This window comes from Panicum hallii, chromosome 6 (genome assembly GCF_002211085.1).
Source record: "Panicum hallii strain FIL2 chromosome 6, PHallii_v3.1, whole genome shotgun sequence".
In the NCBI taxonomy this organism is placed as follows: domain Eukaryota; kingdom Viridiplantae; phylum Streptophyta; class Magnoliopsida; order Poales; family Poaceae; genus Panicum; species Panicum hallii.
Genome location: NC_038047.1, coordinates 20,294,491 through 20,312,605, shown reverse-complemented (window position 1 = coordinate 20,312,605; position 18,115 = coordinate 20,294,491). Strand labels below are relative to the sequence as shown.

Here is an 18,115-nt window from a genome sequence, read left to right as displayed (position 1 = left end):
ATGAACCCGAGCAATTTACCCGATGGAACGCCGAAAACACACTTGGTCGGATTGAGCTTCCATCGGTACTTCCTTAGGCTAGCGAAAGTTTCCTCCAAATCCACGATCAGGCCCTCGGGACTTCTGGTCTTTACGACCATGTCGTCCACGTAGGCCTCCATGTTCCGATGTAACTGATCAGCGAAGCACATCTGAATTGCGCGCTGATAGGTAGCGCCTGCGTTCTTCAACCCGAAGGACATGGTTTTATATGCATAAGTTCCAAAAGGGGTGATAAACATGGTCTTGATCTGATCTTCTTCCTTGAGTGCGATCTAGTGGTACCCTGAATAACAATCAAGGAAACATAACAGTACGTAACCTGCGGTTGAGTCGACTACCTGATCGATGCGAGGGAGCCCAAAGTGATCCTTCGGGCAATGCTTGTTGAGATCGGTATAATCGATACACATTCTCCATTCTTTATTCTTTTTCAATACAAGAACAGGGTTAGCTACCCACTCTGGGTGGATTACTTCTTTAATGAATCCAGCCGCGACGAGTTTAGCTATTTCCCGTTTGATAGCCTCCCGTTTATTAGGGGCAAAACGACGAAGTCGTTGCTTCTTTGGTACAGCTTGTGGATACACATTAAGACTATGCTCGATCAGCTCCTTGGGCACCCCTGGCATATCCGATGGTTTCCATTCGAATATGTCTCGGTTAGCCCACAGGAAACTGACGAGCGCGAGTTCCTATTTGTCATCCAAGCCCGCGCCGATGATGGCTGTCTTGGATGAGTCGCCTTCCTGGAGCTGGATCGACTTGAGAGCCACGTCGCCTGTCGACTTGACACCTGATTGGCTTGCCTTCTTTGTCGGGATGTCCAGCTCAGCTCTAGAAAGTTGCTGTGCGGCCGCGAGTACTTCTCCGGAAGCATCTGGCACGCGGGAAGTCGATGCATACTGGATGGCCTCTTGATTGCAATCGTAGGACTTCTTCAAGACGCCTCGGAGCGTGAGCACGCCGCTGCGTCCTGGCATCTTGAGAAGTAAATAGACATAATGCGGCACCGCCATGAACTTAGCGAGTGCCGGCCTCCCCAGTATAGCATGGTAGGAAGATTCGAAGTTGGCCACCTCGAACTTGATGAACTCGGTTCGGTAATTCTCCCTCGTCCCGAAGGTGACTGGGAGAACGACCATTCCAAGCGGGTGCGCGGCATTGCCAGGGACAATACCATAAAAAGGAGCCTTGCTCGGAGTAATCTTGTTGGTCAGGTCCAGACCCATCTTCTTCAGCGTACTGGCGAAGATAAGATTAAGTCCACTCCCACCATCGATAAGAACCCGAGTGAGCTTAACTTCTGCGACCACGGGATCCAGCACCAGTGGAAACTTCCCAGGCTCGGAAAAGCTGGTCCACTGGTCAGCACGGGAAAAAGATATGGGGACCTCCGACCATCGGAGTGGTCGTGGTACCGCCAGCTCAATGGATAGAATTTCCCGTAACAGCAACTTCTGTTCCCGCTTGGAGCAAAAATCTTCATCACCACCAAAGATGACATTGACGGTCTTGGAGGCATCCTGGAACTTGGGCGTCTCAGACTTATCTTCTTGATCCTTGTCTTCGGGCTCTTTGCCCGTTGACTTGTTCTTCTTGCCGTTTCCAGGGGAGCCAAAGGTGCGCTTGAGCTGAAAGCAGTCGATCGCTGCATGTTTGGAGTTGAGGCACCATGGGCACTTCTTCTGCAGGAGTTTTTCAAACTGCTCCTGCGTGGTCGACTTCTTGCCCTGCGAAGGACGTTCCACAGCCGCGATGAGATCGTCTGGCTTGCGTTTTTGGGAAGAACCCGAAAAGTCCCGCTGGCCTTTGTCAGCCCGGTTGTCGTTGTTGCGCTTCTGGTTGAGGTCGATGCGTCTTGGAAACCTCTCGCGCATCTTTTCCTCTTGTTCAGACCAGTCGTGCATCATGTCGCGTAGTCCTGCAACCGTCTTTGGCCTGTTACACCCAAAATCACGATATATACCTGGGTCCGTTAGGCCGTTGTAGAAGCAGTCGATGATGTCCTCCACCGTGATGTTGCCGATGGTGGCCCGCACATCGAAGAAACGGCGGGTGTAAGACCGGAGGAGTTCGTTACGCTCCTGCTTGCACTGGGCGAGGTCGTGCCGGGTTCCTACTCGAGTTATCGCCCCCTAGAAGTTGTCGATGAAAACCTTCTTGAGGCCCTCCTAGGAGTCGATGGAGTTGTTGGGGAGGCTTTCCAGCCAGGTCAGCGGTGCAGGCTCCAAAGCCATCGGAAAGTAGACGACTTTGGTATTATTGGAGCCGCCGGCCACCTCAATGGCAGTGGAGTAACAGCGGAGCCATTGTTGGGGGGCCTGCTTACCGTCATACTTGGTGATGCCGATCGGCTTGAAACCCTCCGGGTACTTGTAGCTGTTGAATCTCGCAGTGAATGCAGGAAAACGATCGCTGCAGTCAGCATCGTCCCGCTCGGCTACCTCCCGTTCCCGTCGCCTCGAGTCGAGGACTGACCGGACGTCGCGCCCCTCATTGATCTTCTGGCGAAGGTCCAGTTGTTGGCGTGAGTGGTTGGGCTGCCTCAGGTTGTTCGCCGGAGGTGGCTGCCGCCTCCCTCCGGTGGTCTGACTCCCACCCGCACCATCGTTGTTATTGCTGTGTTGGGGTCGCGGGCGATCGCCTGTTGTTCGACTTGGGGCCTGGCTCCGGCTGTCTCCAACACGCTCGTCCCCGACGAGTGATGCCGGGGCCTGTTGGTCCAGTTGGACCCATGCCCGTTGTGGCAGAACCAACCTGAATTATACCGGCTCAAGTACGCGAGTCCAATCCCGAGGGCTCCAACGTGCTTCAAACGGTATAATCCCTTGGCCTGTCGGGTAACGTCCCGATAAACCACCGATACACAGGATCAAATAAGGTTACCTCACACGAAGGTGAGTCCAGAAATACAATCACCATTATATTTTACATCACCAGGAATTACATGATAAGAGTTTTTCAAACGTAATACGAAATTTCAAACTTAGAGAAAACAGTACAACTGTTGAAGTTTTGGCTTTTGGCAGCGGAAAACATACGCGATGATTTACAATATGTCGTCAAGACGGATGCCATGCTAAGCCCGGGCACGACATCACTCGAGATCATCAGTATTGGCCGGGGACGGATCCCATTCCTCGGACCAATCTTCTGGAAGAGCACAGGGCCATGACAGGGAAAGAGTAGGGTCTTCAAAGGCTTTACCTGAAAAACATAAAACTAGCAAGGCTGAGTATACTAATACTCAGCAAGGCTTACACGGAATTGGGTATACTTTAGCCCATAGCTAGACTCATGAAGGCTTATAAGGGTTCTGGGTATAGTTTTAGCTGAAAAGCAACTAAGAGTAGGTCCTTAATTTCAACTTTTAACTTTCAAGTTCTATGTGATTATCCATTCTAGATAAGCACCTATAACTAAGCAAGCATGGTATAATCTTTAGTCAAACATCATCTTTGATAATCATAACATTGCTCTTGTTACTCAATGTGACAAAGGGATTAAGTAGTCTCAATCATTGTGAGAAGCGGACGATTCTGAATCGAATTTAACCTTGCAAGGTAAACCTAACTCACACGCTTGGAACACCAAAGGGTCGTTCCGAGCAACCGTTTACCTTTCATTCCGACTCGTGGATCAGAGCCTCCACAAGCGACTGCAGGACCATACGCACTTCCAAAGTGCAGGACGTACGTCTGTAGCGCGACTACAAAACCCGTACTCCTGGTTGCCATTGCAACACGTATTCCCACACGTCGGTGCGTGTGAACATAACATAAAGATCGAGTGGTGGGAGGTATGTCCACTCCTCGGGCCGATTGGCTACTAGGCTTACCGCTTACCATATTTCGCGGCATGTGGTTAGTACTTTCAAACGCTTAACCCCGATCACCACACGCTGCGACCTTATCAAGTTCAACAACACAGACGGGGTATCATATCAACCATGATACTTCATAAAACTCCCGTCCGTCATCCTTATAGTGATAACAAGAATGTAAACATTACAATTCCTATATCGCGCGAGTGACAGGAAATCACCTGACTTCTACCAGCCCTATTAGCAGAGCATCTAGTCGATATGACCTCAGGTGCAATACATTGGTTCCTAGGATTTATGCATCTAGGGTTTCAAGCAATTCCTAAGAACTTAATGCATAGAATACGTAAATATATATAGATTGCAGTATAATAAAATAGTAGGTTATGTCCGGGGCTTGCCTTTATTGGTGGGTCTGAAGTTAGAAATGTCAATATCTTCCGAACTTTGGTTCGGGGCTTTAGATAATCCCTTGGTAATGTTCACTTGGTCTTCAGGAATATCCTTCGCAGACTCCGGAGAGATCTCGTAGGTACCGTTGCCGAAGTAACCGTATCTACATGCAATGCGACATTACATTCAAAGCGTGCACAAAAAACTACCTTACTTCACAATACCATTGCAATCTAGCACTCATATAACACACTATTCACATAACAACCAAAAAGATCTAAACTAAACCTAGATAGAGCTTTAGGAGGACAACTAATTTGGATCGGCTACTTGTTGAAGATTACCACAGAGCCGATGGGAACAACATGGGTTTAGCCGATTGATGAGTGCATCGGGTTTCTAGACGATCGATGAAAGCATCGATTACTTTGGTAGAAGGATGATTCCTAAAGCAGTTGTCTTAACTGAGATGTGCTTAAGTGTTATTTTAGGTAACTAAGTGTGGTTATATCGACTCGATTACGTCAGCACAACAATTGAGTGACGTATAGCCGATAGAAGTGTGGTTAAGGGTATGTGACCGATAGATATGTAGCCGATCTCTCAGTCGATAAATCGGCTGATGGAAGTGTGTGGACAAGGGGATACGGAAAACGACTAGAATCGGCTTGGATCGGCCGATAACAAGAATCTTAAGGTCGTGCGTGCAACTCTGATACAGTGTCTAGGTGCAGCTGACGTAGGATAGAACAAAGGAATTGTATCGGCAGCAGCCGATACTAGAAAGGTAACAACTGTATCAGCTAATCAGCCGATGGTAGAAGTATCGACCGACAGCTGTTACACGGGAACATCATAAACTCAAGGAAAACGGATGCTTAGCGGCTGAATCAAAAGCTGATGTTGAAACGCAGCTGCAGAGATGTATAAGCTAAGTAACGGATGCACATGAATTAACAAAGATCTTCATACGAAGAGAATTCTTAAGGAATCGGCAATCAAGACATGGATAATGTCTTGAGGGTAAGGATATGAGCACTAGGGTGATAGGATTAACTAGATATCATACCTCTCTATTTAAGATATATATTCTATGACTTACTTTTTAGTTATAACACAAGCATACAATATAAGGCACAATAAAACATTCATTCCTCTAACATTTGACCTAGACCATACATCAATGACTTCAATCCAAAAGCACAATATAAAACTTGTAGGGTTTGACTTAGGATTTCAAACAAAATGGATTTTACATTTTTATGAACTTCCTATGAAAATCTATGAAATGTAGAAGTTCATCGATTTGAAATAAAGAAAGCCTTGGAAATCTTACAAAGAACACCCTAGAACTTTCTAAAACATAGCAATCAAGTCCCTGGTTCGGGAAAACAGATAACAGGAAGTTAACGACGATATTCCGGCAAAGGAATCGCCGGCATTAGAAAGATTCAAAGAATCAGAGCAAACCTTGGTTATGGAAAAGAACGGACGGAAAGTGAATTCCCGTGGCGATAGGGTCGGCGAAGAGAAAAACTCGACGATGACGAGACTCCATGGATGACGAAGAAGTTTGCCGGGAAAGGTTGCCGTGGGTAGAGAATGGCCGAAGAAGTAGTCTTCACGGTGATTCGTGGTTATAACGGTTGAGCGATCCACGAGGGGCAAGAACCGTTGAATGTCGGGGATCATGGGACGAGACAATGGAGCCGAATGGGTTCGCTATACCGACTTCTCCGCGAACCCTAGGGTTTTCCTGCTCACGGGTTGAACTTCCTCTTCCCACGCACATGCGATGCCAAAGTCGGGCCGATCGAATATCTCTACTCGCACAAGAAGAAATCCTCCTTGGCTTGACTGCACCGCACCTCCTCCGAGCTCGTCACGCCCGACCACTGTCTTCGCTTCGCGGCTTCTTTTTCTGATTCGCCACGCCGTACTCACACTTCCGCCTTCGCGAGGACCGTGGTCCGCTTGCATTAGGGTTGTGCCTTCTGTTGCGTTTTCCTCGACGGCCTCTAATGTCCATCACGCGCGACCCTCCTGCACACCAACTCGGTCGCGGCCTGAGCTCGCCCAGCGGGAACTCCGTCATGCGCTGCACGCCGCCGCTCTGCATGTTGTCGCCCTGCATAGCTCTTTCTCCTGTTGCCAGTCCCGTATTCGCTTCGGCCTTGCCGTGTCATTCCCGCGCATCCACGCTCCAGCGCCCACTTTGCTCCGCCGCACACGTGCTACTCGATCCGTGCGCCCGCATCACCAGCCTTCGCTCCTGTCCGCGCCACTCCCGAACCGACGCGCTGCTTCCACTGTGCTGCGCCTAGCGCTCGCGCTTGCTTGCTGCTGCCGTCTGAGCTAGCGCCGCGCACCAACCCGCTTGCGTCGCTTGCTGCCTGCATCGCGGCTCCACCTGCACGGTCTGCTCCCACACGTTCTGCTCCAGCACCAACACCGTCTGAGCCGCGCGCTGCTCCACTTCACGTGCGCCTGCTCCTGGGCCGAACCGCGTCCACCTCCTGCACGCCAGCCACACCGTCACGCGCCCGTCAGTGTGCTCCGCCCACCAGCTGCACGCGCCCGGCCCGCCTGAGCACTCCCCGCTCCACGCTCTCCGCATCCGCGCACAGCGCCGCGCCGTCCCGGGCCTGTCCGCGCCTGCACGCCGACTTCCACGGCCAGCCCTCGCTAGCGCCCCGCACGGCCGCTCGCTCCTGTACGCCTGGCGCCTGCGCGTGCCCCGCCTGGCCCACTAGCCCGCGCCGTCCTGCGCGCCGCGCGCAGCCTCGCGCCTGGGCCCAGCCAAGCCGCCCTCGCGCGCTCAGCTCTTGCGGCCGCCGCTCGGGCCGGGCCCGCCTGCCGCGCGTGCCTCTGCCCCGACCAGGCGCCGCGCATACTGCTCTGCCTTGGGCCCGCCAGCTCCCTCCGCCCGCGAGCTGCAGCCGCCTGCTGCCGGCCGCTCGCCCAGCACCTACACCGAGCCACCGGGCGCCGGCCCCGCGCTCGTCTCCAGCTCCCGCGCGCGTGCCGCTCCCAGCGCCCGCTCGCCTGCGCTCTGGCCGCCCAGCGCTGCCGCCCAGCGCCAGCCGCGTGCGCCTAGGCCCGCTGCCCCCTGCGCCGCTGCTCATCCACTGCCGCCGGTTGCTGCCTGCTTGTGCTGAGGAGAGGGAGAAGGAGGGAACCGGGTGGATAAGATTGAAGGGAGGAGAGGGATTGGCCACTGGTGAAGAGAAAAAGGAAGACACGCCAGAGGGAAAAGAAACAGAGGAGAAAGGGAAGTGGAGTTCTCCCAAGGACTTATGAGTAATTTTAGAAAACTGCAGGGACTTGTTTGTAAAGAAAAATTTCCCATTGATTTTAAACTCAAATGAAGAAATGCCCAAAACGAAAGTTGGAGAGTTTTTCAAGCTCTACAACCTTGCTTTAGGGCCCAAATTCAAAAACTCAAAATTTACATTTTTACACGTGAATCTTTGAACAAAAGTTGAATTTGAATTACTGTTGTCCTAAGAGTGTAATTTTAAAATATTCAGGACCTAAATGCAAGAATTTATGACACGTCATAATGACGGGATAGACTCGTCATAATGGTTGGATAGACATGTCATGATGACTTGCACTTTTACACTTTAGCCCTGAGTAAACGTGAAAGTTACTTTTGTAAATCAACATTTGCATAAAAGGACTTGTACTTTTATAAAATCACATAAATACCCTTATTTTTACCACTTTACCCAAAATTTTTACCCACTTCAACATACACATTTTAAATGAAACTTTTGGATAAATAATATTTATTTTTACAAGACATAAAATAAGAAAAACATGTTTACAAAACCACCTTTCACTTATTTCGAAATTACTTCCCATCCAAACATATTTTGCAAAAATAACCCTAGGTTTTTCTGTAATTACAAAAATACCCTTTTTACTTGCACTTTAAATTTTCAAGAGCTTCACATAAACAACATGAGCTTGATACAAACAAACACATACTTCACACTAACAAATATATGTCTAGCATTATAAATACATGAACTGTCACACCCGTTGGGCGTAACGGAGCGCTTGTCGAACGTTGGGATCATTACTTCGCTCGAGTAGCGCATTTACCCGAGCGATGTTGGCCACAGGAGTCCTGAAGCCTCGTTCATCAGCAGCAGCGAATTCAGCGTCGAGTTCGCGCTGTGCAGAACGTATGCGCTCGTTGGCCCACCTTCTACGAACCGCACGAGCTCTGTTCCTGGCATGCCGCGCATCGCGTTCAGCGTCGTTCTCGTCGACAGCATCGGCAGTGTCTTCGTCTTCTGATATCCCATCAAGCGCGCCGATGGGGATGAGGGCATCATCATCCCCCTCCTCCTCCATCAGCACCTAACGGGTTGCGAGTTCTTCAGAGGGGGCTTCGACTAGTTCAGTCGAGCCCTCGGTGATAGTAGCCAACGCTCTGCCCTCCTGAAAAGGCAGAGGTGCAAGGTGGGCTACCAAGCGGTCTTCATGCCCGAGAAAATTGGACAGATCCATCCCCTTCCAATGAACGATTCGTCCTTCGGAGGTGGTGGTGATCATCAGCCCGCAAGTGGCCAGGTGATCCTTAGCCCCCCGACATGCGGTGGTGTCGGAACCCCCAGCCTGGAGCAGAGAGTCCAAATCCTTCTCCAACGCAGAAAAAGGAACAGTAGTGATAGATTCTGCCTCGGTTTCCCTGGCAGAATCAAAAAACGGCAACTCGTTGAGATTATCGACGAAATTGTTGAGCCTTTCGGCGAGTGTTTTTAGCTTGATGGTGTCGTCGACGATGTGTCGGCGGAATCTGCCTACGCCGTTGGCGACGCAGACCCATGAGCCAAAAACAAAAGTTGTGCCCTCAGGGAGCACGGGACTAGGGAACTTGAAAAAAGCCATCGAGTTCTCCAGGAGATCTCTGATGCGCACCCCTACCTGGCGCGCCAGCTGTCGGGTTTTATTCGGCTGCCCACCGAGGGGTATTCCCAAGGTGGTAGATTTTGGGTTGGGATGCGCCGATATCAGGAACTCGAAGGTGCTGACAACACAAGATTTAGACAGGTTCAGGCCGCAATATGCGTAATGCCTTACGTCCTGTATGATGGTTTGTATTGCCTTGATGTTGATCTGGTGATCTTAGTTTTGAAGGGGTCCCTGCCCGCCCTTATATACACGGGGGGACAGGGTTACATGAATCCTAGCCTGATACTAGCTTAGGAATCGTACTCAAGTACAACTCGAGTAGTTTCCTTCTGTATCGACTAGTCCTACTCCGCATGCGGGTAGAATATAACATAAATAAGGTACAGGACACGTCCTATCCCCGAGCCCAATATGGACTCCTTGATGTACACAGCCCCGTGGCCCCGGGTCTGACACGCGCTACTCACTCTCCGACTCTGGCACCAGCTCGTAGGTCCCGTCGGTGAGAGTCGTTGATTCTATATGAATGCATATGTATGAGTGGTTTTAATGGTACAAGATAAATAACTATTTCACTGTAAAGTTGCAATTCAACAAAACTCAAGTTAAGTTGTAAAGCATTTCATTTTCTTTTTCTTGAGCAGTTATTTATTGAGTACTTATCTGGATTAACTAACTTTATTAAGTAAGTGAGTGGTTTTGTCACTTCATAAACGGCCATTTTCAAAACTAAGCATGGCTTAAACAAAACTACTCGTAGAGATAGTTTGTGGGGTTGAGTTTTTTATGCAGAGCACATTACTTAAGTATAAACTCACTGTAAAATTTCTAGTCATTTTCATTTAGCAGTTTAATCATGAAAAATACATTAAACAGCTACTGCTAGGATCAAGATCTATTTATATAGAACAAACCATGCAAGAACTAGTGCTCAACATTTTCTGAGTACTCCTAAACTTATGGTGAGTCTACTGTATATTTTTTAGGTTTTTGTGTGCAAGATACAGAGCATATAAAATAACTCAAGATACATCTACATTAATCAAGATTTATTTATATAGGCAGTTCCAACATGATAATCTACTCAAAGGTAGTCTCTGGTTAAAGTTTCTTTTTTTTTCTAAGCACCAGAACTAGTTACTTTGATTTAATGTAGTTTTTCTTAACTAAAAATATATGAGCAAGTCAAACAGAAGTAACAAGTTCTAAATGTTGTCCAAATCATTTATGCATCAAGATTACTCTACTGTAAAAGTTTCAATCCTAAAATATCAATAGAAACAACATGAACAAATAACTCTAGCAAAATATCATATCAAACAAGATACCACAAAAACTACTAGTAGAGACATATTCTGGCCTTGAAATTTTTACACAAGTTTTAACAAGCAAAGACTAGTTTACAGTCCAAAATTCATTCACGGTACTCTCCTAAATCAAGAGATACATTTATTTGCTATTTAAAACATGATTAATTTTAGATCAATCTTTAGTTGGTAACTAATCATCCATATATGCAAAAGTAGTCAGATTCATCAAGAGGGTCACAAAAAATTTTAGTTTGTATTTTTCTAATTTTTCTCTGATTTTAGATTGATTTTACATATGACAGCCTCTTGAAAACAAAAACTACTCGGGTTCTCGTAGATAGGTCCCTGGATCTAGCAGAAAGGACCCTAACAAGAACTTGGTGATTGCAATGTAGTCCCTAGGCGGGCTTGGCTATTTCCGGCCAAAATCCGGCAAGGGAACTAGTTGGTGGCGAGGGGAAAGGGGCGGGGGAGCACGAGGAGGTCGAGAGAAACCTGTTGGTGTGCTCGGTTGGGGCTGGGGTGGCTGGAGTTGGACTGCTGGTGGTGAGCAGGAGCTCTGCCGAGGTGTGGGCGATGGGCGGCGGTGGTCCGACGAGGGAGGACGGCGTGGGGAAGTCGGGGAGAACCAGCAGGTTGAGGGTGACCCATTTAGAGCCTCGATTTGGGGGGAAGAGGAGCGGAAAGTGGGGCTCGACGGTGAGGTCGAGTGGCGGTGCTAATGGCGAGGTGGTGGTGGTACTCGGGTGTGTGTGAGCAGGGGCTCAGTGAGCACTTTTATAGGTGCATAGGGAAGGGGAGGTGGAGTTGGGCGCAACACAACGGAGGGAGGCGCAGTCGGGACAAGGTCGCGGCAAGGACGCGATGTCGCCGGCGCGTCGTGGCTCGGCCGTCGGGAATCGACGGCCGCGTGGCGTGCGTGAGCTGGCAGGGGCAGGACACGGGGCGAGGCAAATCGCCGACAGCAGGCCCGGTCGGTGGCTGGTCAGGACCCGTTGGGCGTCGCGCCTTGGCGCGGCATGCCGGAGCACGCATCATCGGCCAGGTGGCCGGCAGCCACTGCCCCTTGATGGGACAGAACAGGGGAGGGGAGAGAAGAGAGAGAGGAGAGAGAGAAGGAGTGGAATTTAAATTAAATTTTCTGAAAATTTCGAATGGAAATATAAAAACTTTGAACACGAAAGTTGTGGGGGATTTAAAAATCTACAACTTTTATCTTAGCCAAAAGTTCACTTGAGCCATGATTTAAAAGTTATTTTAAATTCAAGACTACTAGAATTTGAATTACTAGTCATTTCTTGTGTTAAATTTTGAATTTGCAAAAGGTGTTTGAAGTACACGTTGTAAGGTACTAAAATATAAGTGTGTTTTTATGCTACATTTTTCATGAAGGGTGGAGCATGAAAGGTTATAAACACAAAAGGAACAAATCTCATACACACATGCATATGCACACACATAATTAAATGCATTGTTTCAATGATTCTGGGTTATTATGCATGATGCTATGTTTAAATTTTCTTGCTTAGGGTTTTAAACACCTAGGGTGTTATAATGGTGGGACTGGGAACTGAGGATAGGAAGAGGTGGGGGTGAATGATTGAGTTATATAAAAAAGTTTCTTATTTGATACTGAAAATTTTCAACTTCCTTATTTGGTTATTTGGTAGAAAATTTTCAACTTCCTTATTTGGCACTGAGTTGAACTTTTGTTCCCTATTTGAAACATCCGTCAATTCCATCAGTTAACTCGCGTGAACAGTGTCGGTGTTTTACCGCCACACCCACCGAGGGATAACCCCGAGGTGGTGAGTTTGTAGGTAGGGTGTCGCCAAGATCAGGAACTTGAAGGTGAAAGGAATACAAAGTTTAGACAGGTTCGGGCTGCCGAGAGCGTAACACCCTACGTCCTGTGCGGTTTGTATTGTCTTAAGTGTGATTGGGGTGATATTGGGTGATCCTCTTGTTTGGAGAGGATCCCTGACCGCCCTTATATAGTCTGGGAGACAGGGTTACATGGAGATCCTAGTCGGATACGAGCCTAGGAGTTCTACCCGAGTAGTATTCGGGTAGTTTCTTTCTATTCCAACTAGTTCTACTACTGGTCGAGTAGTTCTATTACGGTACGAGTAGTTACAACTGATTAGGGTATGGGCCATGTCCCACCCTTTATCCTACAGAATGTACACTATATGCACAGTTCCGTGGGCCCGGGTCTGACAAACAGTAACATATGGACTCTTCTCTCTCTTTTCTAGGCTAAAACGACTATTAAATCACCTCCAAAACTCATGAAACCTTTTACAGGGACATAACAAATGGAGATGGATCCATTTACATAAAACAACATATGTGGCATTTAAAATTCACCAAAATAGGCTATTTTTTAAGCTTATCTAAATTTTTATGACACACCATTACTTTCCAAAAATATAAAAATATACCTAATAATCCTATCATGGTATGAAATAATTTTTAAAATTATCTTCAATAATAAGTTACTTAGAGAATCTTAAGGTTATTTCAAAATTTACTTTTGTGGAACAACTTTAAAATTTCTTTTTCTTAAAGAAGTTAAAAATTTCTTTGTAATTTATCATGCAAAGTAATTTTATAAATTATTTCATCCAAATGTAGGGATATTATGTATTGTTTGCATAATTGTTGGAAAGTATTTATGTGCACTAAAAATTCAGATAATCTTCAAAAGTAGCCTATTTTGATGTATTTTAATTTCAAGATTTTAAATGCCACATACGTGTTTTATACAAAATGGATCATCTACATTCATTATATTCCTACAAAATATTTCATGAATTTTAGAGGTGATTCGATAATCATTTTAGCCTAGAAAAGAGTGGGAAGAGTCCACATGTTGCTGTTCACATGAGTTAGCTGACCGAATGGATGGAAGTGTCAAATAGGGAACGAAAGTTGAACTCAGTGTCAAATAGGTTAAAAATTTCCAGTGTCATAAGTAATTCTCAACTTTATCAGTGTTAAATAGGGAGTTTTCTCAAATTATATAGCTAGGGTTTGTAATGGTGGGTTGTTGACTAGTTTGGATTCGAATTTCGTTGGGTTGTACCGTATGTTTCGATTAATTCAGGTACTCAGCTAACCGAGGGTCAAGACTGAATTAACCGAGTCTAATTCGGTTAGTAACAGCTTCGGCCCAGTTTGCATCCGCCCAGGTGAACTTTAACCGTGTCATATCGAATGTTTCGATGCTAATTAAGAGGACTAAACGTAGATTAGTGATAAAACTAATTGCAGAAGGCTAAGGGTAATTTGCAAGACGAATCTATTCGCGAGACGAATCTTCTGCAATTAGTTTTATAATTAGTTTATATTTAATCCTTCTAATTAACATCAGAATATACAATATGATAGAGCTAAACTTTATACCTATGAATGCAAACACCGCCTTCCTCCTTTTCCATCTCGATCGTTTTCGATCGTTTTGGTTAGAATCCTTGGCCATTTTCGACCGTCCGATAGGAGCTCCCTCAGATGCAACGGCCACAAGCCACCGTGCTCCACGCCCTCCCCCGATCCAATGGAAGCAACCCCACGTCTGAACATACAACCGCGGAGGCTTCCAGATCCCACCCAGGCACCCACTCAAGATAAATCGCTCGATCCCAGTATCGCACGCACGCGCTTCCCCTCTCTTCCGAAGTCGACGGCACCCGTCCCGTCTCGTACCGCAAGCGAAACCCCAGCCCTAATCCGGGCTCGGATCTCGCCCCCATGGCCGGCAAGACGAAGGAGTTCGACGGCGCCAGCCCCGCGTGAGTCCTCTCTTCTCTGCCGTACGCCCATTGGGTCTCTTTTTGCGCCGCGGGAACGGTATTCACTGAATTTTGTGCTCTTCATGCAGCAAGATCTTCATCGGCGGGCTCTCCAAGGACACAAGCATGGGTAAGTGCGGATCCGCTCCTGCTTTGCCTTTTCGTGTATTCCGTTGTTCGTTCTGGCGTCTTTTTCCTTGAATTAGCTAGGATTTGCTCCTGTTAGCTCAGATCTGGTCGCTAGTTGCTTGTAATGGCGTTTAGTTGATCCAGTGGTGATTAATTGATTGGAAAATTTTGTGTTTCGTGTTGGCATGTGGTTGTCCTTACACTAAGTAAGCATGTCTAATTTAATTGCGGGAGAGCTGAATTACGTTTTTGTTGTTTTGTTTAGTTGGCACGAGGAGCTACTCCTTGAATTTCTTGTTTGTTGAGGATTTGGTAACGTGGTAGTTATTTGTTGTATTGATCTGTTTATGAAGCCATGGCTTTGGTCAGGTTGGGGATGAACTAATCCTGTCGTTAGGTCCCTGTGATAGAAATACATGGTTATTATTTTGCTCTGCAGGGCTGCCATATTCTTATGAAATGCCCGGGCAAGCTGTGCCTGTGACATTATGGTGACAATATTTTATCCCTGTTGCTACTAGTATTTTCTGTTAACTTGGCATCTCTTAATTTATGGTGAAACGCTGTTTGTTTACATTGTTGGATGTCTACGTTATAAGTTTCTGAAGCAAAATACTAAAAGCATTCAGTAATATGTACTTGCATATTTTTTCTGGCATATTATGATACATGGCTTTCTAGGACCTACATTTTGTATGTATTTTGAGCTGATCAATTTGGGTATGTGACATGTATGTTTATTAAACTTACTTACTATGTGTTTTGGAGCTGTACTGGAATTTTTCAATATTGTATGTCTGTGACTCGAATAATCACTAGTCATCATGGAAGATACTAAGTTACCCTTAGTTGCAAGTTTTATTCTAGGACCTTCAGTTTGCAACTAACTGCTTTACTTATTAACCTGCAGATACATTCAAAGAGCATTTTGGGAAGTACGGGGATATAACTGATGCCGTCATAATGAAGGACCGCTACACACAAAAGCCCAGAGGCTTTGGATTTATTACCTTTGCAGATCCTGTTGTTGTTGACAGAGTGATTGAAGATGATCATGTTATCAATGGAAAACAGGTAAACCTTTTGGTTGTCTTTGGTTTAATATCTCTATCTTGATATCTGCTCACAGTACGTAGCAGGCACTCTCGTGTATAGTTTGAATTCTCATTCACTGTTAAAATTCAGGTTGAAATTAAAAGAACTATCCCCAAGGGTGTTGCCCCCTTGAAAGATTTCAAGACAAAGAAGATTTTTGTTGGTGGATTACCCTCTGCTCTAAAAGAAGGTATACATGTGTGTGTTATTGGCTGCACAATAGCTAGCTAGCTCTAATATTTTGGATACTAAGCTGAAATCGCCAACATAAATTGATTTACAGATGAGTTCAAGGAGTTCTTTTCAAAGTTTGGAAGGGTGGTGGAGCATGAAATCATTCGTGACCATGCAACCAACCGGTCCCGTGGATTTGGTTTTATAGTCTTTGATGCAGAAAAAACTGTAGATGAGTTATTAGCTAAGAAAGGCAATATGATTGATCTAAATGGTTCTCAGGTGAGATTTCACGTAGTGCTTTCTGATCTATGTAGTTTTGTACAGTCGGTCCTGCACGCAGCAATAAATTGTGGCTCTCTAGTTTATTCTAAGAGAGCAGATCCTGTCGTGTCTTCTGTTTCTGTTGCTTTAGTCACACCCTTATATGTGTGGCGGGTTATTAGCACCCCGTTCTTGGAACTCAACCGTTTTGAAAGGAAATATAGGTTGACTTTCTTGCTTTGCTGTAGGTGGAGATCAAGAAGGCAGAACCAAAGCAACCCTCTAACCCACCACCACGTTCAATTGATAGCGAACCTAGGGTCCGTCCATATGCGGACAGTTATGATGGATTTGGCAGCTCCTATAACTATGGTGGTAGTTTTGGCCCCTATAGATCACCTGGAAGTTTTGGTGCTAGGCCTGGTGGCTACAGTAGTGCTTATGGTCCTGTTGACTATGGTAGTGGCTATGGTGCATATGGTGGAGCATTAGGAGGATACAGGGGAGAATCCTCACTCTATTCTAGTCGTTTTGGTAGCACTTATGGAGGAAGCTTTGGTGGCGTGTATGGTGGTGGCAGTTATGCTGGTGGATTAGCTGGTGCCTATGGGCGTGATGCTGGGGGTTATGGTGGTTCTAGCTATAGGCCTAGTTATGATTCTTCAGGTGCTTGTGCTGGTTCTGGTGCTGGGTATGGCATGGGTGGACTCTACGGTGCTAGGACAGGCTATGGTAGCACTGGTGGCAGTAGTGCTGCTGGTCGTTACCATCCATATGGAAGATAGAAAAGCATCAGAGGCTGCTGTTTTCTAGAGAAGATAGAAAAGCATCAGGGGCTGCTGTTTGCTAGAGAAGCTTGCAGAAGATCAATTCTATGTGTGTGTTCAAGAGATATTTGTCTGCATCTAGAACGGCCTATTGAAGTTCAATATGCTCAGTTTGCTGTACTACTTTTAGATCAACTTGTAGAACTTAAAGCCACTATTTTAGTGTTTGGAATTTAAGCATACTTAAGACTGCATATGCGCTTTTATAGATAGACAATTCAGTGACTTAAAGCTAGCCACTAGTTTAGTTTATGCTCTTGAAATGGTTGTCGTTTTAGGTCTTTTATGATTGAACCTGATGGTTGTATGTGTTGGTTCTTTGTTAGAATAGATGATTTCCTTTGTGTTTATGAAGATTGTTGTAGCTTGTCTGACTTGCCATTGTTGATGGTGGTCACTCAACACAAGCCTTGTTTCTTTAGGTTCTTGGACATAACATATGTGTCCGTGCTGATGATTGTCACATAAGTGTCTTGGTCTCTGGCAGTTTGTTTGGAGACGTTGCTGTATGTTCCCTTAAAGGGAATTAGATGTCTTCCACACGTTAACTGTTTGCAACAATCACTGATTACATTGATGATTAGTTGTATTTGGAACTGAATTAGTCTGGAGATGCTCATAAGGGAATTTTTTTTACTTGACTGCTGTTCCCATGCTTTCATATCCAAGCTTTTGTTCACTTATAGCGTTAAATTTCAGAGTTCAGTGACGTAATATTATTTTGATTCATGTCTTTGTTATCTGGAAAAGTAACCCAGACGCAGCTGCTGTTTGCGAAGCCGTAATTATGCTGTGAATTTCCCCTTTAACATCAATGTAATCAGTGATTGTTGCAAACAGTTAACGTGTGGAAGCATTATTTGTATCTTCGGCTATATTTTTGCAGTAGTCTTTGACTATATTTAAGTTCAGATCTCTGTCTATTCTCACTGGATGTAAGTTTTTTCTTTTTCTGGTCATTTAGTTGACCTAAAAATTTATACAAAATGAACCGATACAGATTGAAAGAAAGTGGTGGAACGAAAATGAATTAAGAGTGAGGACAAAATTGGTTACATTGAATGCACCGTGGCATTACTGTATTTTTATTGTGTGAACGCTAGTCCGAGCTGTCTCTCCGTCTCTAATAGTTAGTTTCTTTGAAAGCCATTTTTATATCATTTCGCATTTGCATGCGATTTCTTAATCGTGAGACGGAGAGCCATGTTAGTCCACTGCGCTTCCTTCTTTTGTCGTCGGCGGGCTAACGCTCCCAGCAACGATGATGATTGACACTGGCTCATGTTAGGGCGGGATAACAAGCCGGCTTGGCTCGGCTCGCTCCAGCTAGCTATCCTA

At 46.0% G+C, this 18,115-nt stretch overlaps 1 protein-coding gene across 1 annotated transcript; it reads left to right on the top strand.

Annotated features, from left to right (window-relative positions):
• Window positions 1-14,104: 14,104 nt before the first annotated feature.
• LOC112897901 (heterogeneous nuclear ribonucleoprotein 1-like) lies at window positions 14,105-17,418 on the top strand. The gene is made up of 6 exons (XM_025966296.1): window positions 14,105-14,288; window positions 14,378-14,418; window positions 15,328-15,491; window positions 15,603-15,702; window positions 15,796-15,968; window positions 16,199-17,418. The coding sequence occupies exons 1-6, from the start codon at window positions 14,248-14,250 to the stop codon at window positions 16,733-16,735; spliced, it is 1,056 nt and encodes a 351-aa protein (XP_025822081.1). The 5' UTR covers window positions 14,105-14,247; the 3' UTR covers window positions 16,736-17,418.
• The last annotated feature ends 697 nt before the right edge of the window (window positions 17,419-18,115 follow it).

Coding starts and splice junctions, on each gene's coding strand:
- LOC112897901 (XM_025966296.1), top strand. CDS start 14,248: ATGGCCGGCAAGACGAAGGAGTTCGACGGCGCCAGCCCCGC. Junction 14,289..14,377: donor TTCGACGGCGCCAGCCCCGC/GTGAGTCCTCTC, acceptor CTCTTCATGCAG/CAAGATCTTCATCGGCGGGC. Junction 15,492..15,602: donor ATGTTATCAATGGAAAACAG/GTAAACCTTTTG, acceptor GTTAAAATTCAG/GTTGAAATTAAAAGAACTAT.